Below are 27,458 nucleotides of genomic sequence, written 5' to 3'. Positions count from 1 at the left end.
TTTTCCTTTCTTTCACCCAGGTCTGTCCTGAGCTGGAGCTGAAAGTTTTGTTCTCAGTCTCCATTACTGAGGTGCTAAGACCTCACACTAAAGCCGTTCACCTGGTGAAGCACGGGTCCTGTTCTTCTGCTGGGCTTTGCTGTGTGATGTGACCTAAAGCACGGCTGCCCTTCTCTTTGCAGATAGCCCTTTGATGCTCTCAGAAGAATTGTGGTTTTTTGAAAAACTGCCTCACACATTAATACTCTTCTAACATCCCAAGCAGACCCTATGTAAACATGAAACAACAGAGGACACTACATTGGTGGTGTCATTGGTGGTTAAATATCAGTTTAACTTTTAACTGAGTGAAAATAGATCCCATAAAAACAAGCTGCCCAACACTAGTCTTGATTTCAAAAACTACCCATGATGTTCCACAATCTCTTGGAAACTGTTCCCACCAAAATTATGCCTATTGTTGGAAATCTGCAACATGTTTCTACTCTGAGTTTGTCTGGCATCAGCTTCTGGCCATTAGCTCCTGGTAACGCATTGTTTGCTCAACAGAAGAGGACCTCTATTATGAAAGATTTATTCCCCAGCTGGGTACTTAAGGATTTTGACCGAGTCACCCCTTAGCCTTTTCATCGATAAACAGATTGACCTTCTTGAGTCACACTCCAATCCACTGCCTTCCAGCCCTCTATTCATTCATGTGGCTCTTTCCTGAACTCCCTCTAATTTGCCCGAGTTGGCGCTCTGCCCGGCAGCGCGGTGCAGCATTGTTCTACAGTGGTCACACCAGTGCTAATTCACACAGTACAGACCATTCCTATTCCTACCCAGTGTTTTTCCTCTTACCCTCCTGTAGATCACACTACCCTCCCTGACCACTTTTTGGTTTTGGCTCCTTCTCCCTGCTTCCTACTGTTGTCTCCCACGCTCTGCAAGTATTCGCCCAGCGCTGCCGCAAGGGATACAGAAGCTGTACCACAGCCAGGTTTACAGTGGTTGCTGGTAAGAGGGGGTACACTGCAGCCTCCTGACATTGGTACGCAGCCATATTTTTTCCATAGAACTCCTGAATTCCACAGATCTTGGTATCAGGATGGTGTAGTATCCTAGTACAGAATCATTAACAATGACCTGCACGCTGCACACGTGCAACTAGCTGCATCCTTTTGTGTGCTAAATCCTTATAATCATCCTGAGTGGCAAAAGGCTACGTATGCAGCTGGCAGGTACTCCTGCAGGTCTGAATGTTTCAGGAGCTCTATATCCATTAACACCAGCTGAAGCACCACAGCTTGAAGCTCATTTTCTTGAGGTTGAGCATTGTATATCTTCCTTTTGAAAATGATGCTTTGTTCTTCTCTTAATTACTTAATTTACTTGATTTACATCTACACGTCTGTTTCAGTGACAGTGATGGAGAGGTGAAGCCCACATTCCTCTCATAAATTTCATTTTTTTTTGGGGGGGGGGGCATATGACTATGTGGCGACAACTGCTTTCTCTTAATAGCACTGCAAAAGGTTATTTCAGTTGTCTGCGCTACTTCACGATGTGGTGGAGGAATACTTCGCCACTTGGAGGAAGAAAAAATCTCTTTCTTAAAGCATTTGCAACCTGAGGCAGCAGCATACAAAATCATAAGGAAGTAGATGTAGTCATTGTAAGCACAAGCCTTTTACCTTCATTTTTGTTTTCAGCATGGTTCCTTTACTTTTTAAGGAAATGCATGACAGCCCTATGTGGTCTTCTGTCATTAACTGGCTATTTCAGTACCCAAAGTTGGGTGGTGTAAACACCATGCTATGATCTACCAAGCTATTTTAGACCATCATCCTGTTCAAACTGTCTCATTTCTGTAGCACAGAATCTCACAATCTAATAACAAGTCAGTACAAATGAAAACATGAGCTTACACCTTCAGGCTAAATCTGACTGTTACAAGGATTTCCCTGCAAAAAACCCTCTCTTTCCCTTTTCTGTCTGTTAATTCACACTTCTGCTTGGTGAAATGTCTCAGTGAGAATCAGAGTATCTCTGACAAACACCAGCCCCTGACAGAGTGGGCTGAGTCAGGGAATGTAGTCTGCAACCATCATTCATTCAGATGTATGCTGGCTTTTCCTTGTGATAATGAGGGAGTCTAGAACTTTAATTTGTGTCTTCTAATGCCAGAATAAAAGTTGCAAATCCCTAATCTGCTTATTCAAGCTTTTGGCAGTTGCGTTAAAGGGCTTTTTTCCTGGTAGGGCATGAACTACAGCCAGGCAATAGAAAAGCTCTTGTAATTCTCCATGTGATCTGTACTACCAATTCTCCATTCAGAGAAAGCATCTTTAATACAGCCAATGGATAGAAAGGCCCAAAACATCAGTGGAAAATCTCACAGAAGGATCAAAGAATCTATAAGCACCAAAGGTTGTCCACTGCCTTCTATTTCATCATCACAGAAAGTTCATGTCTGAAGTATCAGGAGCTGAAAACCACGTATATGCTTTTGCCATTCCTATCCATGTCTTGTATCAGAATCTGGAGAAAATGGGTAGATAAAGTGACTGTAAAATATGTTGCCAGGCCTGAACCTGCCCATAAAGTTTAGCTTGCGAAAACAGGCTTTCATCTTTCTGTCTTGGCAAGTCTCTTTCCAATGGCAGATGTGACGCATAAAAAAGCTATGTGATTCTGGACAATATCAGTGTGAATGACCAGTGAGAAAGGTCGTTAGTCTGGCCCCATTTTAGCCTACTACTACTTTGAAGAAAAAGAAGCAATTTTATTATTGGGTGTTAAAACAAGCAAGTGTAAAGCTGACTTTGAAATACATTTATGGTCCAATTTTTTTTTTGGAACAGGATGTGTTAAAAATAAGCAACCACAACAGATAGATGTAGTGATGCTGTTAAGCTACAGTTAAATTATGTTAAATTTTTGGCCTGTCCCTTGTAGAAGCTCACATACTGCTAATATTCAATGTTTAGCAAGAGCTGTTTTATTTTCCTAGCAATAGCAGCAAAAGGCTGCTGCCTGGCTATGATTATCAAAATATGATATCTGATGATGATTCTGTACATCTTACATTTTACAGCATATACAATTTCTGGCAAGGAAAACTTAATCTTCATATATGAGCAGCTAGAAAACATCTTGGAGAGGTATCCTATTAAATTATTGTCTTGCAGAGATATTTTGATGTGGCCTTCCTTCCACAGCCTGTTGTAAGCAGTCTTTATATAATTTTCAGAACAGCTTGTAAAAAACACATGAAGGTTGCATCTTATGGATGAACTGAATGCCTTCCCCACTCCAAATCTCTGACAATGTGCTCTACCCTTAATAGCACCTTCTTCCTTTTTGTATCCGTATCATTTACAGATCTCTGGGGCTCTGATCTAGCTGTGTTAGATTTCATTAGCACCTTGAGGAAGAACCCGTCCTGCGGAGGAAACCAAACACATCTAAACAGTGTGCCCATCCTTTCTGTCCTCTTTCAGACTCTCCTCTCTTCTGGTTCTCTTGACTGGTGGTGGAAGTCCATAATAATATGGTACATTCTTCAAATTCAAGGTAAGACCTCGTGGCCCTATGATTATAATGTTACCTGTTCAACTACAGACTGAATGAAGTAGCTATTAGTTAAGTCAGCAAATGGTTGCAACAGTCTACCTGTGGCAGAGAAAGTTCAGATCAGCAGAGGTAAGTACAGGGATGCTGCTCAAGGCTTTGGAAGCTCCTGAGCCATGAAGAGCAAGCAGCAAGGGAGTGCTTAGTCAGATTTCTCAATCCCTTCTATGTGATTGTTCTCCCTACCTCTGAGCACAGCAAGAGATGTGCCAGTGGTCCAGCCTGGTGCAGCTCACCTTTTTCCTTCTGTGTGCTGAGCCAAAAGTCCAGTTTCTATGGACTCAGCAGTATACTGGGAGATTGTCTCTGCTTAAGGAGTCTATCATGATTCTCCTCTTGATAGGGGATCAGGAGGGTTGGAAGTGGAGGGCAAGTCACATGTCTGACAAGCCTGGTAGGGTGAGGAGAAGGCAAGAAGACAGAATCTGCACTGCACCCATAAGGATGCTGCATTGTTAAAGAGGAATCTTTCACGATTAGAGTTGGATGTGTGAGGGAAGGTTTGTGCTAAGGAGGTGAACATATCATCTATAATGGAACAAAGGCTGAGTATGTCATCATTAGTAAGGTATGAAACATTTTTAAAAAGTCAAGAAAAATCCATGGCAAAACCTGAGCTGCAGGAAGATCAAAAAAACTTAATTTCTAAACATTTCTATGTACATAGTTCATTTTTTTCTTGATTCACAGACAGCAACTGTACTCCAAAATAGAAAGACAAAGAAACTCCCAGTAGAACTGGGTACTTTTTCCAGAGCCTTATAAGGAATATTTTGTTTCTTGCTTACTAGTTTCACTCTGGTCCAGATATATAGTGACACAGAATTATAATTTTCCAGCCACTAGGTACTCCTTGTGAAGTATCCAGAAAATGGTTGTATGTCACAAGAAACGCATCAAAAGAAGACACTTACTCTCCTCTTCCCCAAGCTGGGCAGTCTAAGAAAGAAGGCAAAAATGAATGAGTCAGAGAAAGTTAGTCACTCCATCACCTCAAGAGAAAACTGATATGGACATGTAGCCCTTCAGGTCTATTCATGTCAGTTCTTCTACTGTGCTCACCAGCCCACTGCCTGACACCAGTGTAGTAAGCAGTATGACTAATACCTAGCATAAATTGTTTGCTCTCTCATCCTCTCCAGAGGAAGCAGCACATGCACCGGTGTGTCTTATTTGATAGATTTTCTGCTGTCTTTTTGAATTGAAGTGCTGCTCTGTAATGATGCTTCAGAAAGCAGATCCAAAAGGTTCAGATCCTGCACTTTGAGGGGAAGCTGGTGAGGTGTGGGACGGTGCCTAATTCTTGCACGTCTTTGCTTCCCAGCCTCTGAAGAATGGGAAAGTTTTGTCTGACTTAAACACAGGCTTTATTTACTCTGACTATAGTGCTATCATGCAATGTTATCATAACAGGGCTTCTCAGGCCAGCACTTTTTGGCAATTACTATCTTTGCCTTGAGACAGAAAAATTCAACACCTTGAGCAAATAAGCAAGCTAGTCCTCAGAAATATTGCTAGAGAGCTGATCAAACATTTGGATGCACTTTCTGTGACTTAGCTAGCAAGGCCCAGCCCCTTCTGCTGACGTCTTTCCTCTCTATCACACATCAGACTTTTCCCAGTGGAGCTGGAGAACAGGCTTCAATGAAAACTGCCTGTTTGCAGCTATATGGAGATTGCAGGCACCACAATCACTATTTCCTCTACCTGGCCTGGAGCAGAAACTCCATCATCAGGATAGAAAGGTAGCCTTGTTGCCTAGCAAAGGTGGGATGATTTATCTCTGTCTCTAGATTGGTCCTTTTTCTTTGCTGCACAAGTGAATTGTTTTCAGACTTCTAAGGGGAATGAAGCCAGGCTAGGAATAGGAGTGGCTGTGGGAGAGCTGCTCTCCCAGAGAGAAGGAGTCACAGCTTTTCTGCTTTTTGTTCCTGTGCAGCACAGGACAATGGTTTTATCTGCCCCAGTTATAGCCCTGGGGGCTACCTTAGGGACTGCAACTAGCATCCTCGCCCTCTGCGGTCTCACCTGCTTCTGCAAATGCAAGCAACCTGGGAAAGGACTCTCAGAAAAGGACCAAGAGGAGGACACGGAAAATACTAAGCCCAGTGTGCTTCAGCCAGTTCAGCAAGTAAGACAGTCTCTAATTTGCTCTGTGATTTTTCTTTAAATGCAGAGGGTGGGAATGCAACTTCTTTCTTAGGCTACGCAGCGTGTGATTTATGCTGCCTATTTATTTGCTCACTGTGTTCAGGATCTAACAACATGTTAATGGGAGGAGGTGTGAGGGAAAAACAGAGATGGGGTGGGTGACCCACAGAATTACCGAAGCAGGAGACAGTTGCTATGTTGTCAAAGAGAAAGCTGCTAATGGCAAAACTAGGGGAGAAGGACTGGAAATGCTGCTTAGCTGTCAAGCTGATCACAAGGGAAATGATTTCCTGAGGAGCAAAGACTGGACTTTATCAGGTGGCATGCAGCACTGTAAGGAGGAGGTAGCTACTGCTGAGATCTCCTATAGCAGCTATTTCTCTAACTCTTGTTAAAAGAATAAGATTAACGAGATCCTGTGGTTCCTGCAGGATAGTTCCCTGTCAACAGCTGGTTTCCTGTGAAAACTATCCCTCTTCCTCCCTCTGCCCCTCTAACTGAGTGGATTAATTATGTTTGAAGTTAAAAAAAGGCATTGAAATGATAACAAAATGCAAATGAAGATCCAGAGTGTGATAACTGGACAATCTCATCACACTGAATTGCTTTTTCACTTACTGTAAGAGTAATGTAGGGTATGGATAATGTTAGGCATCCCTGTGTGGTCTGTCTTTCTTGTTAGAATCCAAAATCCCTGATACAGTCCTGAGGTCAATGCAAAAGAGAGCAAGGGGAATTATAAGACCCTTCTAATATACTTATTAATGGGAAGCTCCCCTTCAAAGGGAAATGTTTGACTGATTTCCTTGGTTGACTATTGTCTTTAGCATGAGCTATAGCACTGGTCAGTCTCTGAAAGTATTACCTGTTGGTTGTTGCTTTTGGTGCTTGTATGTGCCTATGTCCTTTTCACTTTCATCTGACTATTCAACCAAATGTTATGCCATAGCAGCCAATTCCAAAGGCCAGTGATCCGTTGTGTAACAGTCTTTGTTTGCCTTTTAATTATCTGAGCTGCCTATTATTCTTGTAGTCTTAAAGAGTGTAGCAGGATTCCTAACTGAACTTCTCTGTAATGTTTGTAATTACAAATTCAGTCTCTCTCTGGCTACTCTTAGGATCTCAGGAGAAAAGAGCCCTGGAATCCTCATGCTCCTGTTGCAGTTCATTCTGAGGAAACATGACCAAATCTACTACTTGTATTGTAAGATCTGGTGCAGATAAACAGAATTGCATTACCAGAGCTTCTGGTTGCTGGGGGGTGGGAGGATGGCTCCACTAACCATGGATGAACATCTGCACTGAGCTTAGGACTTCCCAAGAGATTGCTGCTAATTCTGAGCATTCATCCATAAGCACGGCGAATACCTTATAGTACCTGTTTGCATTTTCCTAGGATTAATTTTTCCTGCTATTCTTTTTGATAGTCTTGTCATGTCATTTCCAGGCTCCTTTCTTATCTTTTTTAACCCATACAGGGGATGTGCCAACTCCTGTATATAGGGATGTATAGTAACGCTGAGATTTTCCAAGTTTACTGTTAAAATGAATGAGAAATGTGTAACTTTGACAGTTGTATCACTTTGCATAGTATTTTTTCTACCTGTTGTCTGGAACAACGCTACTCACAGACAACTTTACCATTGTTCTCTTTCTACAACAGACTTTTTGTTGCTGTAATCTTCTAGCTCAGAAACCTCTTAAATCTTTAAGTCCATCCTTGGACAGGACATTTTTCTTTTCTACAGCCTTTTGGGAAAGTGTTAATCCATCCTGGTGCTTGTCCTCTAGGGTGTCATCCTGCTTGCATGACTGAAATCAGTTCTAAGTCACTGTGAGGTCCAATTAAGCCTCAAATACCCAGCAGATATTAGGTTATAGTCCTCACAATATTTCTATGTTCATCAAGTTTTGCCACAACTTAATCCAGTATTGGTCCCACAAATTTTCAATATGACATCAAATTATTCAACCTGCCCTCAGTGTATCATTATAACCTAAGTGATTGTATTCTTTTAGCATTGAAGACTTTTTAATTAGAAGTATTATTTCTAATGTTACTGGTTTTGTGGTTTTTTTAAAAGAAATCTGGCCAGATTAAAGCAGCTGAATGAACATTCTGTCACAGAAAGTGCAAAATGTTCTTAGTTTGCATATTCCGTATGTTTAACAATCCTTTCCAATTAAAATAGTTTTCTTGCCAGGAACATGCATTCTCCTATGCTGTCACTGATTCAGAATCAGTCTGTATACCTTGAAGGAATTAATCTCAAATTGAGTTCTGAGCCTGTGAAGTTTTATCATCTGTGTCTATGTTTATAAATTGTCCTGTCGGGAGTCTTTTCCAACTACATTAGTAAGCTGTATGTCCTACTCAGTGCTTGACATACTTAATTATTGAAGCCTGTCAGGGCCACTGATTCTGATAAACAGAGATGACAGAAGAAAGATGAAGCAAGACCGCATTTTATTCACTTGGCATGTGTCCCATGACAGTGATACTTGTATTTGCTATAGTCAGAGGCTCCCCATGGACATGCCCTGCATACAGGAGGAGGAGGAGTTTGAACACAAAGATACATCTACAGAACAATTAAAAACTGCTGTAAATGTGCGAAGTCTCAGCAAAGAGTGCAGAATGAAGATTCCTAAACAAATCCAGCAATGGCAACAATCTGGTGCATTGAGTGACACTGGGCAGGGACCCAGAAGCGTCAGTTGCAGCCTCCTTGCCACTTTTGGTTTCTTTGCTTTCATGCATTTTATGCAGAACTATCTGAACTCCTGTCCTCATCTTTTTATTTTAAGATACTGCTGCTGATTTGCAAAGTGAACTTCCATAGGGCACTGCTATGTAACTGGATTAGCAGACAGCACTTGGGAACAGAGCTGGCAGCAAAAATAATAAACAGAGGCAGATGCAGTTGGAAGAGGGGGTGGGCTGGTCCCACTGTGCCTGCATATGTCTCTCATCTCTAATTCTGCAGAGCAGACAGACAAGAGGAATATTTAGACCCAGTGGAGCTCTTAGTTGCTGTGTGCTGATGGATTTCCTGACTAAATGTCTCGCTTTTAGCAAGTGGAAGAAAAGATTGTACTAACAATACCTCACATTTGCTTAGGTGTTTTTATCTCAAAGGATCCCAAAGTGCTTCGTATGCTAGCAGCACACAGCGACGCAGGCATACTGCTCTGGTGTGGTGGTCAGTGACTGGTAGGACAGCAGCCTTATACAGTGGCTTCAGGAGAGAAGGAACAGCAGAGACTGGCCACCATGGCAGAGACTGTATGCGTGTTAGAAGTAATGCCTTTGTAGAACGAAAGCAACCTGCTGTTTCAAGCTGTTGTCTAATGATTCCTAACATCTTTTGCTTGGTTGGTCTGCTTTAATTTTAGAATAAAGGAAAACTGCATTTAAGGTTTGGATGAGTAACTCCAAATTTCCTATGTATTTTAGGACTGATGAGGCTCACATCTCTAAAAGAGGGATCTCACTTACAGACCCACACCATATGACTTACATAATACATATAAACTCAGCTGAATGCTAGGTGGGGACTGCACACAGTGACGTCTTTCCTTCTCAACCCACTTATCTTTCAGAGCCATTAAAATTAGAGAAGACAAAATTCTGTTACATAGCAGACTTCTTAAACACTGATGCACTGACTGCCTTGAGAAGATGGAGTCGCTGACCTAATTAGTACTTTACCAGTGCCAGGTGCATGTAACCGTAATGCTATGATCTCCTTAAGCAGAGTAAGACTGAAGAGCTGAAGTCCAAGACTGCTCCCTTTCTTCTGCTCCATTTCTTGAGGAATAGGTATGCTCCCTCAGGACATGTGATCTGGGACCACAAAGTCCCAACACAGACAAGTGCTTCAGGGCATCTTCTACATTCATTATTAACAGAAAAGAATGAGACTAATGAAAATCTTTAATTACAATTATGAACATTTTCTGGCTCACCCTCGACCCAAACTTAACACAGAATAGGTTGGCAGGCAGTGGAGTTGGAAAGAATCCCACTGCACAATAATCAACTGAAATGGCAGTTTTACCTCTGCTTTTTGTTTTTCTTGTTTTGGAAACATTAATAAAATCTTTTGCAAGGGTCAGGTAATTTGTTAGTCAGCTTTTGTTCTTTCCCATTGATGAATCAAAACATAAATGAATGAGGAATTATTTAAGTTGTGAGCAGACAGGATTCTTTCTTGGGACATAAGGAAAAGAGGACTGTTATATTCCACTAAAACATCCTTCATTGTTTTGGGATAACAGTAATGACTTTGTGACAACCTTTGCTTGTGCTGCCTGAGCATTACACCATCTTTCAGGTTCTTTGGCTTATTCCATGCTCATGATTCATCAGGGAACTGAAATGTTAAGGAGAAATTTGGACATAAATCCAAATTTCAATCCCAGTACAATAAAGGGGAAAAGTGTGTCTGAGGATCAGGTGGAGCTCTGGTCCATGGTGCCAAGAGATATCCCAAGAGGCTGGGATGACCACTGAATCAACTACTCTTGGAATGCCATTGCAGGGCTCATTTGTTCAACTGGTTCTCCTTTGTCTTATTACACCATGGTCGTATGTGCTCCAAGTGACTGTATGATCCATGCCTTTGCCTTTCTAATGCTTACTACATACTCATGTAAAATGTTCCAAAATCTGTGGGTGGCTATAGTCTCCTGACCTTGGATTTGACTTCAAACATCAGAATAAAAACCACCATACCTCAATTATAGCAAAATGAACTTCATGGCTGATTTCTGTGCTAGGAGAAAACACAGGCTTGTGAAAGAAGGATTAACTGGTACAGGAACAGCTGGAATAATCAAACAATAAGAGCATATCTTGTTGCAACAAAACATCTGTGGAGGAGTAAAACTGAAAAGACATCCACGAAGTAAAAGGGTATCAGCTTTGGCAAGAAAATCTCTAAACATATAGGCAGTGGTTTCTACAACCCAAGAAACAATAATGGTAAGAATGACCAGAGGCACCGTCTTTTCTCCCTTTGTCTCGGCTCATTTAACATTGACAGAATCAGAAGAATGAGTCTAATTAGTGCAAAGTAATAAACATGGTTTTAATTTTCAGTTCAACATTAAGAAAACTGCAGAGCCAGTCCAGCCCCGAGCACTCCTGAAGTTTCCCAACATTTATGGCCCCAAACCAGCAGTAACTTCACCTGAAATTGTTAACTACACGCAGTACTCCCTGAAGACAACAGAAGAACCAGCTGCTGGAAGACATATTGGTTTGGATGAGAACAGGATGAAGATACAAGTCAATGAAGAGCTGTTTGTTCTCCCTCAAAACGGTAGGAACATTGGGTCTTCAGACTAACAATTGCTTTTTTAGGTGTACATCTGTAATTCTTCTAAGCATAATGCAGCTGTAGTTAGAGAAATAAATGTGAAAATGAAGACATGGGGTGCTTTTGGCTCGCATCATGAGCATTGTGACTTCTCTCCTTAATGCATGTGTTTGATAGAAAGTAGTCACGGAGCTCATCAGGACATTCAGGTAACAAAGCTGTACTGGTGTCTGATTGTAAATTTTTTAACCTAAACATCTTCTGTGTGGAAGAACCTGGCTCACTGGAGGCAGACATTTTGTAGAAAAACATGTATTTAAGTGTAGTTTTACTGAGAGCAGTTGCCAGAGTATGGCTGAAATATCTGGCTAAAACTAGGCAGAGTACTTGCTCCAGCACAAATGCTAGCTGCACAGCAACTGTCCTTGTCAGGGACATTGGCAGCAGAGGTTCAAGCTTCTGCTTTATTTTCTGTGTTGCTTTTTTTCCACCAGTTTGGTGAGATGTTCTCAGCTTGTTGTAATGTGCAGTGAAACCAAAAGCTGACACCTCAGGCATTTTTGCCAAACAGAATTCTTGTTTGCCAGCCAGCCCAAAGGGTAGAATGCCAAAACCTGGAGCATAGGATTCTTGGAGCCTGAGAGAAAACGCAATGTTATTATATACATCTGGCAGCATGTCTGGGTCCCATCCATACTGATTTTTACCTTCACAGCTGTATTTTAACAGGATAATTGACTCGTATGGTTAGCACATTAATAAAACCTTCCTGAAGATTTGCCAGAGACACAATGCCATCTGTCATGGTTTTTTTTTAAGAGAACTCTTTAGTTTTTTAAAATTGCTCAAGATTTTATTTTTGTCCTTCTGGGAGGACAATTGCTGCATTCACCCCTCCACCCTGAGACCTGTGAGTATAGAAAAGAAAGTGCCATGGGAAGCAGCTGCACTGGAGAAAGACTATTTGAGACACATCCTTAGCTGTCAGGGAGGTTATAGGGTGGAGAGGCTGAAGGATGATGGCTGCATGTAGGCTAAAGCTTTATATAAGTGTGTTGGTGTAAGAGCCTTTCTGCACTGCTAATGGCACAAGCAAGTTTGCTTCCTGCTGTGCCTGATTTCATAGCTCAAGTATTCCTGAAATAAAGCAAGAATTGTTGCATTCTCCTTTTGGTGTCACATTGAACTGGTCTGGACTGTGGCTGAGACTTTTAGGAGGAAATGTCCCACTATTGTTTTTCTGTGTGAATCAGAATGGTCCTTGCAGATAACAGCTTTTGATGACAAAAAGCTGTGGCTTCCCTTCAGCCTTGCAACTTGCTTTATTTCAGTATGAAATGCATACTTCAAAATCACATGTGGAGAAACTGCCTCACAGCTTCCTGAGCTCATTATCTTCAATGTGGTCAAGCACTATGGAAGCAGATGTCTTCTGTATGACAAAGACTGTATTGTTAAAACCAAAAAATATTTAGAGATGTCTGAACTAATGCAGAGTTGCATGGCAGCTCAAAAGCAGAATCATGTTCTCATTCCAAAGACACAAGTTTTAATTCACCAAAGCGAGTTAAAACCAATATAAAACATTATAACAAGTAATGAGTGTAGTTTAGACACCTTGGCCTAGGCACAAGATAAAAAAGCAAGCATGTGAACCATGTTGGAGCACAAGGTGGTGGAGAGCAGAAGGCTTGTCCAAGTGCTCTAGAAAGAGCTGAAAGTGAGAAAACAGCAAAAAGGAGATATGATGATGAAGGAGAAGGAACATAAATTATATTCCTGCATACAAGGTGCAGGAATAGTAAGACATTTAGAAAAGTGAAGGTCACAAGAGGGTGGATTTGTTCACCTTGGAAAGTGAATGCCTGCTTGCTAAAGGGGTTCTTTCATTTCCAGGTGTGGTAAAAGACGTCTGTGTCACAGAGCATTTGAACCCCGAGAGGGCAGCCAGCTGCAACCAGGCCCCTGAACTGCGCTACTGCCTTGCATATGATCAACAAAAAGCTGAGCTGCGTGTGGCCCTTCTGGAAGGTAAGGGGCATAGACCTTCCACTGGTGATTCTCTCTCTGGAGGGTACAAGACACCTGTTGATTTTATAGAGTCCCCCTCCTACCTTAAAATCAATGTTTCCCCGGGACCACTGGATGTTTCACTGGTTCTGGGCTTGCAGAATAGAAACACCTGGCAATGCCACTGCTTGAAGTGAGCATGCAGGGCATGGCTTGGGGACAACTGTTTGCACAGCTCAAAAGCAGAAGTCAGGAAGCAAAATAGGTTCCTCCAGCTCCAAATGTGGTACAATGGTACAAAGTAACTTCTTTTTACTTTTGCCTTTGGGGTCAGGGGGTTGCTATCTCCTTCCTCTCTATAACTTTCGTTCTTCAACTTGACCCACTTCCTACTGCTTCTTGTCAAAGCAAGTCAAAGGTTGAGCTGGAGATACCAGACTTATCTTGTAGGCCACTGAGGAAGGTCCTGCTGGCTGTGCCTGACCAGGCAGCCAGGCTCTGTGTCACTCTCTGAAGCGGGAACTGACAACTGTAACAGTTTCTCAGCTCAAGGCTGGAGCATCATCAGTTCCTCTGGGAAAGTAAAATAAGCTGACTGAATAATTCATGCACAGTGCAGATCTCTGTAGAAACCTAATCAAATCACACCCTCTGAAGTAAGAAATGAAAGGGTGCTAAACAGCAGCCGCTGATGTGGGCCACCTGCCAGCAGAAAGCCTACAGCTCCCTTCCAGGGTGGATACCCATGCCTGCTGGCTGTCATCCTGGCTCTCTTACATGTGTGCTCCTCCCTGGGTGCCCCATGGCCACCCAGGCAGGATCTGGCTCTGCTCCCCAGCTCTGCTCCCTCAAGAAACCAGGAGACCCCTGTGAACCATGGGACCTGGCAGCTCAGGAGCAGCTGTCCTTGGACTGGCTGCAGCAAGGACAAAAATTTTGAGCACACAGACATGCTATTTTATGACCCCTCGGAGGAAGACATGTTTTTCTTGCTGCAGAGAAAGCAGCACAATTTTGTTGATGCAACTGAAGAGGAGTGTGAAATGCCATTCTCACTCTAGGCTTTTTGGCATAAAAGTGATATAAAATTAGGGATGAATATCTCTTGACACAGATCTTTTGGGCTGTGGGATGGTTTCTGTAGGATTCATTTAGCAGAGGTTAGACAAGCAGAATGTAATAACCCATAGACATACCCCACACTGGTCTGCTGAAATGGATGTGGGCCAAGAGGGAGGTCTCTTCCACCTCTGATGTCTGTGACTGACCATCCTGCTTTGTAAACCTTTGTAAGAAGTTTTCTTTCTGCACCAAGGTAAAAGTAAATAAGAGTTGCCAATCCTTGTGCCATGCTGTGTCTCATCTTTTTGCTGCTCTACATCTTTCAAAAGAGCATGTTTCCCTGAACTCAGCTTTTGCTCTCCTAAACACTAATAATGTCCTTCTACTGTGGCAGAAGGACAAGGACATTGTGCAGCATGAGGAAAGCACTACAGCATGGGCTCACAGCTTAGTCTGCCCCATACAAGCAGGAACATGGGTCAATGTCTATGCAGCTGTTTTATTTTATGGTTCTCGTTAAATAAGCAATTTTGCCACAGATATTTCAGGGCTGTCTTTTGTAAGAGTTCCTTACAATCAATCTTTCTTTTCCAGCTATGCATGGCAGAATGAGTGGGGACCAAGATGCTGGCTGCCATTGCTACATACTGGGCACACTGGTGAGCAAGTCTGGTATTGCTGAGGCCCAGACAGAGCTCAAGAAGAAGGTGCTTCACACCCTCTGGGAGGAGGTGCTGCGATTCCCGCTAACGCAGGAGGAGATGTCAGAGGGGACACTGACTCTCACCCTGAGAAACTGTGACAAGTTCTCCAGGCACAGCATTGTGGGTGAACTCAAACTGACCCTTGCTAACATGGAGGAGTCCTTTGGAATAACCCAGTGTGAAAGGCTAAAGACCCCAGAGAAGGTATGGCCTCAGTCTGTGTCAGCAGTCCGGAAACTCTAATGATTAATTGTCCAGACAAAAGAAGCCCTCTTCCAAGATGGCTGCATGTCAGTGTGTGGCTTTGTTTGTTTGAAGCCAGGTTTAGAGGGGTGATGTGTGACTGCAGAGGTCACTCAGCACTGCTGTGTGTTGGCCTGTAGCTAGCTGTTTCAGAAAGCAAAGGCCTATCAACACAGCCCTTCCATCTACAGCTGCCAGTAGTTAAGGTGTGTCAAAACTCCCTCTCCTCCCTTAGTTACATGACAATCTGACAGTGATATATGTAATTTAAAGCCTATGACTAGAAAAAGTTATGTGAGTTTTTGTGAATTAGCGATGCAGGACAGTGGTGGTAAGAGCTGAAATACCAGAGTGCCTATAGAGCAGAACGAAGGGACTCCGCAGAGCTGGGTGAGGGTAGGGCATATGGTGGCACCCCTGGGGAGCCTTAAGCTGGGAGTGAAATACATGGTTGGGACTGAACTGTTGAACTGAAGGCCACTTATCCTTACTGGGATCAATCCAGTGTTATTCGTTCTGGGAGATGTCAAAATATTCCTCATTGCATTGTATTGGTTTTCTCAAACATCAAAACCTCCCTTTCTTTCCTTATCCATACCTTCCCAGCTGCACAGACAGGGAAAATGGAGGGAAGGATTCCAACAGTACTTGAAGTAATGTTTCATGTGCGCTAACTTCTTGCACATTTCCTCAGGACTCTTTTCCTTGCCATGAACCAGATTTCTAGCAGCAATACACTTAATAACATGACAGCAGGGCTCTACTATTGTTGTTACTAGTACATCACTACAAATAGGTACCTGTTGTACTCAGTATGGTATAGGGTGAGCAATGCTTAGCGTTGTCACTAAGAATGCTGAAATAAATTATTGCCTGTCACCGTTAGGGGTGAGGGCTCTCCACTGAGTTGGCCACATACACACAGTACAGAGTTAGCACTTCTGATTTCCAATACTGCTAATTTATCTGATTGCCACTTGAATGCTAATAGGGCTGGCTGCTCTAAAAAACCTCTGACAGAGAGAGAGGCAACAGAAACAAATGGGTGGTCTGAAATCAGCTTAATAAACTTCAAGCACAAGGCTAAATATTTGCTTAATAGCTATAAATTGAACTGAGATTCCAGTCCACCGCTGAAAAAAAAAGATGAGAAATTATTCCAATATAATAATTTATATTCCAAAACTGAGATAGATGGACCCCACTCCACACCCCAATCTACTGTAGTATCTGCTTTGTAAGCAACACCCGAGGAACAACCTGTTCACAGCAATGGTCAGTTGTCATTTAGGTACCCCTGATGGAGTCCTGACATTCTGGGTATTCTGCCTTGGTCCAGCTTCACAACTATGCATAGAAGCAGGGCAGCATTCATTTCTTCAGTGCCCCAGTTTGAGCTGAGGATGTGCAGTGAAAGCTGAATTTGCGTCATCTGGGACCTGAGAGAGCCAACCATTGCTCAGATAGCTTATATACAGATCCTGAATCATTCATTGAGAACCAGAGCGGGAGGGAGTGAGGGAGAGCTGATCAGAAAAAAAGGAGCTATTTTTGACAGCATCCATCCAGGAACAAAGTTACTGGGGTTTGTTTAAAGTCTGACATTTCCTTCAAAAGCCATCAGGGGCAGAAATTTCGTTCCTACCTTCCTAGTAATTCTCACACACACAAGGGAAAGAGCTCGGAGGGGAGCTTACAGCTTACCTGGTAATGTAATTAGTATTCAGGAATTCATGGAGTCCTGTGAGCAATGCAAAGCATAGATATTGCAGACTGATATCCTTATCTTGTCTTCCTTCCCTCCCACTGCTTTGCTAATGACAGTGATGATAGTGGCTCCTTGCATAGCACCTTCCCTTTTGTTAACTCTTTGTTATGTACACGTAATTCATTGATGACCACCAGATGCTTCTTACCCTTATTGCACAGAAAGGAAGGCTGAAGCTCTGGTGGTTGTGTGAATTTGAAAGGTTGCAGCACAAAGTGCAGGTTATGGATTTAATAGGCAAAAGAAAAAGAAAAAAACAAAACCCAGAAGGAAGGGGAAGAAGGATCTCTGGCTTTGTCTCTTCACGCAGAGATCGACCACGATAGGTTTTGGTTTCAGGTGGATACAGGCTAATCAAAAACTTGATCAGAATGTTAGGAGCTACAAAGCCATAAGCACAAGATGAGAGATGTGTGTACAATGTGTGTGTTTGTGTGAGCGTGCGTGTGTGCACGTTTACAGAGCCCTGCCACTTCTTACCCCCCCCCCTCCCGCAATATCCACTGTATCTGTCTGCGCCTGGAGCTACAGGAACCAAATTCTAACCAAGAGCTATAGAGTGGGACCTGGTGAGATAAAGAGGGAATAAATAAACAAAAGCAGCTTATGACTTGCCTAAACTGTCATTTTTTTATTGAGGAGGTATTTGTATTTGTCCCTCCATGTACAAACACCTATTCTTCCGTAGTGGACATATAGCCATTTGAATCGGTCTCTGTTTGGTTTTATGTGTGGGTGTTTTTTTTTTAAGATCCACTTAGATTTAGGACAGGATTTATGCAAGTGAAATGCATAGGAGTCTTTTGTTGCTACCTGAGCGCATGAAAAAAAGATTTACTTGGGCTGATTTGGGATTGAATTTCAGGCTTCCTTGCTAATGGCCTCCCACTTGATTTGTGCACGACAAATAAGTCATTCAAACCAGACAGCGATGACAGCTATGTTTTCTGGAGAGTCAATCAGCTCACGGGGAGCATACAGGGGCCTGTCCTTGCCTGTTGCAAGTAACCGGATGAAAACTTAATTTGAAATATTTATGGCTCACTTAGAAGCGCGAGTGCGGAGCACACAAATGGCCCAGAGAAGGGTTGTCTGTCCTAAGGCGTGTAGATCATGATAAAGAGTCCAAAGGGAGTCTGCTGAATCGCCATTGGCTTTCTGGGACTCTTCTGGGTCATTAACCTCACACTAAACCAGACTTCTGTCACAAGCTCCTACTCACCGAGAGAATAACTGCTCCCCTTCAGCCCCTTGCCAGTGGTGTGGGCCACCTCTCCTTCCCAGGGCTCCTGAGGAGGGAGCAGGGGGCTCTTCCAGTGGGAGCGAGGGCTGGCGGGGACCTCCCTCCGCTTGCCCGCCGCGGCCGCCTGCCCAGGGTAGGTGGGAAGGAAGGGCAGAAAGGTCGGGAGGCTAAGAGGCCAATCACTAATGGGAAGAAAGGAATAAAAGAAAAGAAAAAGAAAAAAAATAACCGTGGCCCCCTGAAGTGGGTGTCTGATGGTTCAGAGCGTTTGCCCAGGAGGAAATTCTGCAGGGGCAGCAGGGAGAGCAGCTCACAGGCCTGAGGGGAGACAGGCCAGGAAGCAAGTGTGGAATACTGTGCCGATCCCACGGAGGATTTCAAGCTGGCTGGGTTCTCCCCCATGCCAAGTGAGGATGTCAGAGAAGGTCCAACTCCAGCTCCAGGGTCTGGCTGTGTGGCACAGCCCCGGGTATCACCTGCTCTTCCCCAGGGTGCCCTACGCTCCTGCTAGGCACCGTGGGCCAGGGTCCACATCTGCTCAGCACCCCCTGACAAAAAGAGCAGCTGAAATGAAGCATTAATTACAAAATGCAGTAATGGAAGTAGGGGACATAAATGAAGGGCAGCTAGATTATCTCTCAAAAAAGGAGTATCTGACTGCATGCATGTAGTTCAGCCCCAGATCCTCTTCTTCTGACTAACTACTTCACTGAAAGTAGATACTAGGAAGCAGTTACCTTCCAGTGACAAAAAGAAAGCAATCACTCACATGATCAGGGCCTCATGCATGGAGGAACGAACTCAGACATCTTTGCCAGGTTTATTCTCATCCAGTGTAACTGGAAAGATCTCCTACACAAAGACATGGAGACAACTTGGTCGGTCCACGACCTTCCACCCATCATTATACTATTTAGCTGTCCTAATATTATGGCCAAGATTGTATAAAAGATTAACCCTTCCTGTGTCTCCATTTCCAGGAGCCATCTACGGGCCATGGGGAGGTTCTGCTCTCTATCAGCTACCTGCCAGCAGCTAATCGCCTGCTGGTAGTGATTATTAAGGCTAAAAATCTCCATTCCAAGCAGCTGAAAGATCTACTTGGCAATGGTGAGTAGAATAGCAAGAAAAGAGAGACTTTTGTTTCTGCTATGATGTAAATCTAGAAAAGAAAGTGGGAAGGGTGGCGTTTGGCAGAAAAACCCCAGATGTTTGGCTTAGAAAGCCAAATATTTGAATAATTTCTAAAAAGTGAAAACCAAACTCCTCAAGATCAAGGTTTTTTATGTTCTCTCTCTCAGTCTGGTGTCACCAGTTAAAATTCTCTTGCATTCATTTTGTTGTATGCTCATTAATACAGTGCCCCTCTCCACTTCCTATACAGATGTTTCTGTCAAGGTGACACTGAGGCATCAGTCCTTGAAGCTGAAGAAGAAGCAGACCAAACATGCAAAACACAAGATCAACCCTGTGTGGAATGAGATGATCATGTTTGAGGTGCCTCATGATCTCCTGCATGCCTCCAGCATGGAGCTGGAAATGCTGAGCCAGGATAGTATTGGGCAGAGCCACGTGCTTGGCAAGTGCAGCCTGGGCTTACACGTCACAGGCACGGAGAGAAACCACTGGGAAGAAATGCTGAGGAACCCTAGGAGACAGATAGCTATGTGGCACCAGCTCCACATGTAGGCTCATCATGATTACTGCCAGCCAGATTTCCAGCAGGCCTCTGAACTGTGGGAATAAGCTGCATTTCACCTTCCACCTTCCACAAAGTTGCTTGGCACAGCATTCTTCTCATACCACCTTCTCTGATTTTCCTGTCTCATCCTAGTCCAGGAAACTGGCTGGAAAATGTATTTAAAGAACAATCTCTCACCTAATCAAGTGGTTCTCTCAAACAAGGGGTTTGGCTGCCTGGATGATTTGAATTAATTTCATTAGCCTGCCCACTGACATTTCTGTAAAGTCCCTGTTTCTGCAGAGGAGCAGAGAGGAGCAATGGTATCATGGAAATATGAGCCACTCTGTGGCATCTGGCACTGTCACCCAAGTCCTTTGATGAATGCTGGCTCCATAATCATAAACATGTAGCAGATGTTTTACCAGTCACTGTTTTTCACAATACTTTACAAGGCGGTGAGAAATGAAGATCACAAACCTAACTTTCACTGCAGACACAAAGTATCAGTATGAAAGAAAGTGAAGGCAACATGCAGTAGATGGATACCTAGAAAAAGATACAGAACTGGGGGAGAAAACAGAGGAAGAAGAGAGTGTGAGGCAGTCAACGCTATCATCCTGTGTAGCCTTTGAAGCAAACACTGCCAAACAAGAAGTCAAATACCTTCCTTTACGTTTTTTTTCCTGGAGTGTTTGGTACATTTTATTTAGGATTCATGAAAACTGCTGAAAATATCCATATTTCAGGATCCTTTAGCAGAATACTTGTATCTTCTATCTTTCTACAGTGTCACCCAAGAAGACCCTAAACATTGTCAAAAAGTTATTGTTGATGTTACCTCCAGAAACTTGGACCAAATCTTTCTGCTTACTGCCACCTTTTCTGTTTGGTTTTTCTGAGCTAGGAAGTTTCAAATACTATAATTATATTCCAGGCAACATCTAAGATTAGGTAAAAGAAGTGGGATCATTTCATACCTTAGCAGTTGATTGACGCTTTTGGTTTGACAGTTAACTATCACATCCAAATCCTCATACCAGCATTACTTGAAGATAACCCTTAAGAACTGCCATGTATTTCATCACTTCCAGGCAGAAGGAATTCACTGACCAGACAGACTCTCCAGGGCTTGTTTTTCTGTGGGTGCTTTCAGGATTTGATGTGGCTTAAATGTGTTACTGTTTACTGTTCTTTTTTTTGTGTGTGTGTCTAGATGGACTGAAACTCTAGCATCGGCAGTGATGATGTTATAACCCCATAAGAACAGTTTGTCCTACCACTTTATTTCAAGTAGTAGGCACAGCTTTAAGGGACTTCCATGGGAACAAGGCATCCAAAAATCTGAAAATAGAACCATATAGTTTGTAGCACTGAAAAACTCAGAGAACTTCATATTGCAGGGTCAGCTTGACCCTCTGTTTAATTCAAAATATTAAGCTAGGCTTTATTTAGTATCCATCCTATTTTGGTGGCTTGGTCAGAAAAGCCTAGCAGACCGTCATGTGAAGGCTGCCATCCCATTGGCAAAGGGCAACCGCCAGAGCCAGTGTCTGAAAACTGGCTGAAGCACCAGGCACAGAAGGTTATGAAAAGGGGAATGAAGTTCAGCTGGAAGCCTGTCACTAGCAGTGGCTGGGGCTGGTAGTGGTACTGACACTGTTTAACATCTTCATAAATGACCTGGACAATGGGGCAGACTGAGCCCTCAGCATGTTTGCAGATGATACAAAACTGGGAGTGGGGATTGATACACTAGACAGTTGTACTGCCATTCAGAGGGATGTGGAGAGGCTGAAGAAATGGGCTGACAGGAACCTCCTGAAGTTCAAAAAGGAGAAGTGCCAAGTCCTACACCGGGGGAAGAACAACCCCATGCACCAGTGCAGGGCAGAGGGCTGACCATCTGGAAAGCAGCTTTCCAGAAAGGATCTGGGTGTCCTGGTGGACACCAAGCTGAACATGAGCCAGAAACAGGCTCTTGCAGCAAAGGCAGCCAACAGTGTCTTGGGCTGCATTAGGAAAAGCATTGCCAGTAGGTTGACAGGGATGATCCTCTCTACTCAGCACTGGTGAGGTGAGGGCACATCTCAAGTGTTGTGTCTAATTCTGGGCAAGAATGCAAGAAAGATATGGACTTACTTGAGAGAGTACAGCAGCTGGCCACGAAGGTGACTAAGGGGCTGGAGCATCATCTGCAGGAGGAGAGGCTGAAAGAGCTGGGACTGTTCGGACTGGTCAAGAGAAGGGTCAGGGTGGGAATTTATCAATATGTATAAACACCTGATCTGGGAGAGGAGAAAAGAAGATGGAGCCAGACTCTTCTCAGTGGTGTCCAGTGACAGGACAAGAGGCAAGGGCGCAAACTGCAATACAGGAAATACTGTTTGAACACATGAAAAAAACAAAGGACACCCCCCCCCCCCCCCCAACTTCTTTACTGTGAGGATGGTCAAACACCAGAGCAAATTGCCAAGAGAGGTTGTTGGGAGTCCCCATCCTTGGAGACACTCAAAATCTGATGGGATACAGCACTGAACAACCTGCTCTAGTTTACTCTGCTTTGAGCAGGGGTGGATTTGGACAAGATGATCTCCAGAGGTCCTTTCCATCCTTAATGATGTTGTGATTCTGCTAAGAAACCGACAAGGTTGATGCACACTGAAAACTCTGTTATCTTTATGCTGCTATTTTCTTCATAGATGCTATAGCCAGGAGTTACAGGACCGTTTTGGCCAAACAAACAAACAAGCAAGCAAGCAAGCAAACAGAAAAGCTAAGTATGCCCAGTGTTTTAATTTCTGATATTGCTCCACTGGCTAGAGGGTATTTAAACAAAAAGAAAACTGACTTTTTGTTCTGCTCTATGGATTTTTGTTTACTAACAAAAAGCTCTAGGAAACTGTGAATAAACTAGGCACAGGGTTTTAGTTGACAGTGAATTATAATAGTTCTGTGTTCATGATTTGCCTGTAGATATACCTGTAGATTTGGAATAATTATTTCCCTTTAAGTGCAAAATTCACTGTAATGTTGGCCTACTCTACATATATGTTCCGTGATTCTTCCTTCTTTTTAGGGTAAGGATAAGAAGGATAACTTCATGGTATGTGGCGCGATGCTATTTGGCTGGCACAGGAAAGCCTGAAGGGCCAAATATTTGCCTTGCTGCCAAGAGGTTTCTCTAGTTCTGCCTTCTGCTTATTTTAATGAGCCTTTTATAACATCTTGGTGACTGATTGTAAACAGCATTATCTGCCTCTGCCCCTGGTGATTTTGGCACACCCTGTAATTAGATGGCAATCCTATAGCATCTAAAGGCATAGCCACTTGCAATCTGATTTTGCTGTGACAAAATAATGTCTTCTTTTACAGCAGAAAAATATGTGTATACACACTACTTAACAACAAATCTGTCTTACAAGCAAAGTGGTGCCATCAGCATTAAAAAACTGTTGCTCCTTGCTTTGCTGCAACGGAATTTAAACGGGGAAGAGAGGAAGAGTGAAAACACATGCATCTTTCCCGGCTGGATCATTTTTGTTGTCTGGCATTTTAGCCTAGAAAGAATGTTTCTTGCATTTCAGCTCAGCCTGAACAAAGGCTGCCAGGTGTTTATTTAAGGAGGCAGCCATTTGCTATGCTGGGGTCAGAAGCAAGCACAGTTAAGGGTGCTGGCTGTCCCAAGCAGGAGGAATGCTGCCTACGTGTGGTACTGGAGGGGCAGGGATGCTCAGCCAGGGCCCTTTTGAACTCTGTTAATAGGAGTTGTTTGTCATTGCATTCCAGCACCTGCCCAGGGCCTCGCCCTTATCCCTCTGAACACCTATATCACCTGTTTAGCAATGCTTGTATGCCCCTGAGCCTCGGCATCCAAAGGGCTGGAGGTGCTGAACTGGCCCAAGCAGACAAACTGGGGGGAATTGTTGTGGTAGGTAGACGACAACATTATTGACATAAATGCAAAGTATTTGCAAATGCATAGTCCCATCATATCCAGCAGCTTCAGAAACAGAAGCTGTTAAAGTATCACTGAAGTGCAGTAAGTCCAGAGAAATAAAGCCATGGTTTTCAGCTCCTGAAGCTGTAAATACAGGAGCATCAGCGAACACCACTAGCATGTTTTAAGTTAAAAGGTGCTGCTTATAAACTGCATCAGAAGAGAAGAAGCAAAAAAAAACCCAGTTATGGCACTTAATGTTCTTTAGCTACGTGTGTGACCAAAAACAACCATTAGGGTCTCCAATGGCTATTTGGTGGTTGCGCTGATTATTCTGCCTACTATAACGTGTTCAAATGAAGAAGCTGGAAGTCAAGAGACTTTGGGGAGAAAGGAATAAAAACCCCAGAGGGTGGGGGCAGTCCACCTGGTGGAATGAACAATCCTTTTCACAAAGGGCCAGAGAGTTGTGAATTTAAGGACAGGGATGTGCAGTCCCCCGTCCTGTGACAAAACCCGAGCAACATATCTACTGTAAATGAGAAACCGCTTCCACATCGCATCCAGCATTGCATGGGAGAGATGCTCTCCTGCTGTGGCCTCTGTTCAGAGGCCAGAGAAAGTAACTTGTGACTACATTAAGGAGTTATTTGGTTAAAATATAGGTTATAACCATGCTGTTTTGCCTCAACCTGCACTCAGATCTAGATCTTCCCAGAGAAATTTTTATTTTAGGCAATTTGTGCTACAGTAGACAAGATTAAAAAGCACAGATCACTGATAGTCACTAAAACATCTCTGGGATGTTTTAGACTCATCACCACCCTCAGTCCTCTGCCCCAGTTGTAAGGGGGAGTAGTTGCAGCTGGTCTTCTGTAAGGGTAACACTTTTTCACTGCACAGTTTTCCCCTCACTTCTTGTCCCAGATATCCCTGCATGGTGATAGGAACCATGTTCACTTTGCTATGAGGTAATAGATCAGAAATTAATGGAAAATTCCCTTCAAAAGGGCTGGGAAAATTTTCAAGCTCAAGTATTCTCCCCAGCATTACTGTGCTTTCAACACCTTGAACAAAAGTACTTTGCATTTTGCTAGCATCTGTCATCAGTATTATCTGGCAGTAGTGTCCAAAGACACCCATTTTTTTCCCAGAGGTTTTAATTTGGGCTCTAGAAATACAGCTCAAGGTTTTGCCCAAATTTTCCTGATGCCTGAGATGAGTTGAGCACAATGACATTTAGTAAGGGCTGGGAGACAAGAAGGCTTGGACCACGCTTCTTGCACTGTTTTGAAGGTCACTTTGAAGTTTAATTGAATTGAAGGGCAGAGCTTTGGCAGCATTTTTTTATGTGTTTCAGAATTTAACTATGTCCAAAAATGTATTTCATTCATTTGCTGAAAGATAAGCATGATGTGTAAATATACTTCACACTTTATATTGTTTCTTCTGTTGGTAATAATCAAATTGCACTAGAGTAGTAGCAAAGTGAAATAGTGCTTTGTAGCCTTCCAGCATGAGAAGGTTACTTGGTCCTTTAGTGTCCCAGTGTGTTTATTGTACAGAGCCAGATATTGTTTGTCAAGTCTATACTGTTTGCACAGTCCAAAGCACAAAAACAGAGCATGAGGCTCAGCCATTGCGTCTAATGTTAACAGCACAACATGTACATCACCACAAGTAAATAATTCCAACCTGTATCAACAGTGTGTCTGCGTTGTTTACTCTAGGATAAGACCCCTCTGCTTGCAGCTCATGTCAGGGGTGCAAAGCACGGGGATGAGCCAACATCAGAAGGTCCTTGGAAGGGTGTCATCAAGGGATGAGTGTACAATGAGAAGGTGAGCACTCAGCAACGGAGTCCCATCCTGGCCAAGCATAGAAAACCTATTGGTTTTTCAGCAAGGTGGCAGCTAAACAAAGCTGTAGAGGCTTTCCTGCAGCTGCAGGGAGGTGACGGAATAGGATCCGGGAATCAGATTCCTCACAAATACTGGCTCCATCTCCAAAACAAAACAAAGAAGTGAGTTTGGATTCAGTCTTTTTGCTGATCTCTGTACTTTCAAGGTGGTGCTGATGATACTCTGTAAACTGTGCATCTCTAAGGAGGAATACCTACTTAGCTGACCTGATACCATCACTGGAATTAGCTCGTTCTGAACAAGACACAGAGATCAAAACCTGCACATAAAAGTAAGAGAAAACAGATTTTTGGGGCAGGAATGGGAAGTATTTACTTCATTGACAGTTTGGGGGCACTCCCTCACCCATCACAGTCAGTGTTAAAGCACGAGGAGAAACAACAAAGTGAGTTTGCGGGAGCCCCAGGCTGCTGCTGGCTTCACAAAGAGCGTTGCCACCAACCTGTCAGCTGCACAGTGAGGCTGATTCTACTGAAGTATTTGCCATGGACATGGAGGGAAAGTAGCTGTGGTTTTGCCACACTGGGAGCTGAACATGAGTGGTGCATTTGCCAGGGACAATCCTTCCTGCCTAGGGGATTAGTGCAGGGTCAATCAGTAATTTCCAGCATGGCATATTGAAAAGCAGCAATAACCGCCACAGAACCATTCTCCTATTAACCCTGCTGATCATTGTCACTTCAGATTTATTAGAAGCCTTTCCCCTGCCACTGTATTTAAAATTTAAAATGGGACTGGCCCATAATCCTCTGTCTGCCAGGAGGGTGACACCTAACCCAGCAGTTGTGTCGCACCCTTCACCAGTGCTAGCCCTGGAGGTTTGCAGCCAGTTCCTCCACTTCCCTGAACTCTTAAGTGACTGCTGAATGTGGAATAAACCCAGCAAGGAAGGGGCTCCAAGAAGCCCCTGAGAAGGCAGCTTAGGCCTGCAACCTACCCTCTACCCAGTTTTCGAGGTAGTCACCTGGAAAGTCACTTTCCCAAGTGTCATCTCCATGCTGTTCTCCCACCCCTGCATGCCTCTAGAGGGAACACCAATCTCCTCAGAAATGGAGCAGCTGACAGCAGTGCAGACAGGATGCTTGTTTTTCCCCTTGAATCAAAACAACTTCAAATAGGGGACTTCAGAGAGCTGAGAAGTCTAGTTAGCATATATGCTGTTCTGCAGGAGCCTTTGATTATCCTTCAGATTTTTTAGAGCTCCTTGTAAATGAGCTGTGGCTCCATTTGTGTGGCAACAGCTCTGCGAGAAGCAGCCTCTGGTCCCCTGTGCCCACTGCTCTGTGCCACCATGGAGCTGGACCTGGCACTGCCTCAATGCCTGCCCTGGGCCCTCTGATTTAAACAGCTTGGGGGGCACCCGCCTAAAGCCACTGATGTGCTTGGCTGCCCATTTTCCCTCCTGCCGCAGGAGAGGCAGATAGGGAAGACAGACCCTAGGAAGCACTGCAACCCCCCTCTGGTTATGCCTGCAAGCCCTGAGCACTGCAAGCACCAGAGTCCTCCTCTTTCCAGGAAGAAATAACACATTGGCTTTTTTAGCTAAAACAAGTTTTAAGTGCCAGCTGCTAACAGCCATCTCTGTGAAGGATGTCCTGGACACCAGCAGAGTTGAGGAGGAGGAGTGCACCAGGTTTAATGCTATGACAACCATCACAGAGGAATTTTTCAATTTCCTTTTCACTCATATTGACATGAGAATCAGAGGTCCTAAAAATGAAGGGTGCCTTTAGTCCTAGATCAGATAAATTTGTGCAGGCTTCCCTTCCTGACACTGGCTCAGATCATGCACTTT

General features: G+C 43.6%; 1 protein-coding gene across 1 annotated transcript; it reads left to right on the top strand.

The window, feature by feature from the left end:
- Positions 1–5,242: 5,242 nt before the first annotated feature.
- SYT13 (synaptotagmin 13) lies at positions 5,243–25,445 on the top strand. Its single transcript, XM_005241893.3, has 6 exons — positions 5,243–5,746; positions 10,871–11,093; positions 12,987–13,121; positions 14,757–15,070; positions 19,101–19,230; positions 19,505–25,445. Exons 1-6 carry the CDS (start codon positions 5,564–5,566, stop codon positions 19,807–19,809), a joined length of 1,290 nt encoding a protein of 429 aa, XP_005241950.2. The 5' UTR covers positions 5,243–5,563; the 3' UTR covers positions 19,810–25,445.
- Positions 25,446–27,458: the final 2,013 nt, after the last annotated feature.

This window comes from Falco peregrinus, chromosome 1, assembly GCF_023634155.1.
Source record: "Falco peregrinus isolate bFalPer1 chromosome 1, bFalPer1.pri, whole genome shotgun sequence".
NCBI classification, from domain to species: domain Eukaryota; kingdom Metazoa; phylum Chordata; class Aves; order Falconiformes; family Falconidae; genus Falco; species Falco peregrinus.
This window is presented reverse-complemented; position numbering and strand designations above follow the sequence as displayed.

What these genes read in the sequence shown, in the direction of transcription:
- SYT13 (XM_005241893.3), top strand. Translation starts at nt 5,564, where the DNA reads ATGGTTTTATCTGCCCCAGTTATAGCCCTGGGGGCTACCTTAGGGACT. An exon ending in GTTTGTTCTCCCTCAAAACG is followed by an intron (nt 11,094 to 12,986) that starts GTAGGAACATTG and finishes TTTCATTTCCAG; the next exon opens with GTGTGGTAAAAGACGTCTGT. An exon ending in GGCTAAAGACCCCAGAGAAG is followed by an intron (nt 15,071 to 19,100) that starts GTATGGCCTCAG and finishes CTCCATTTCCAG; the next exon opens with GAGCCATCTACGGGCCATGG.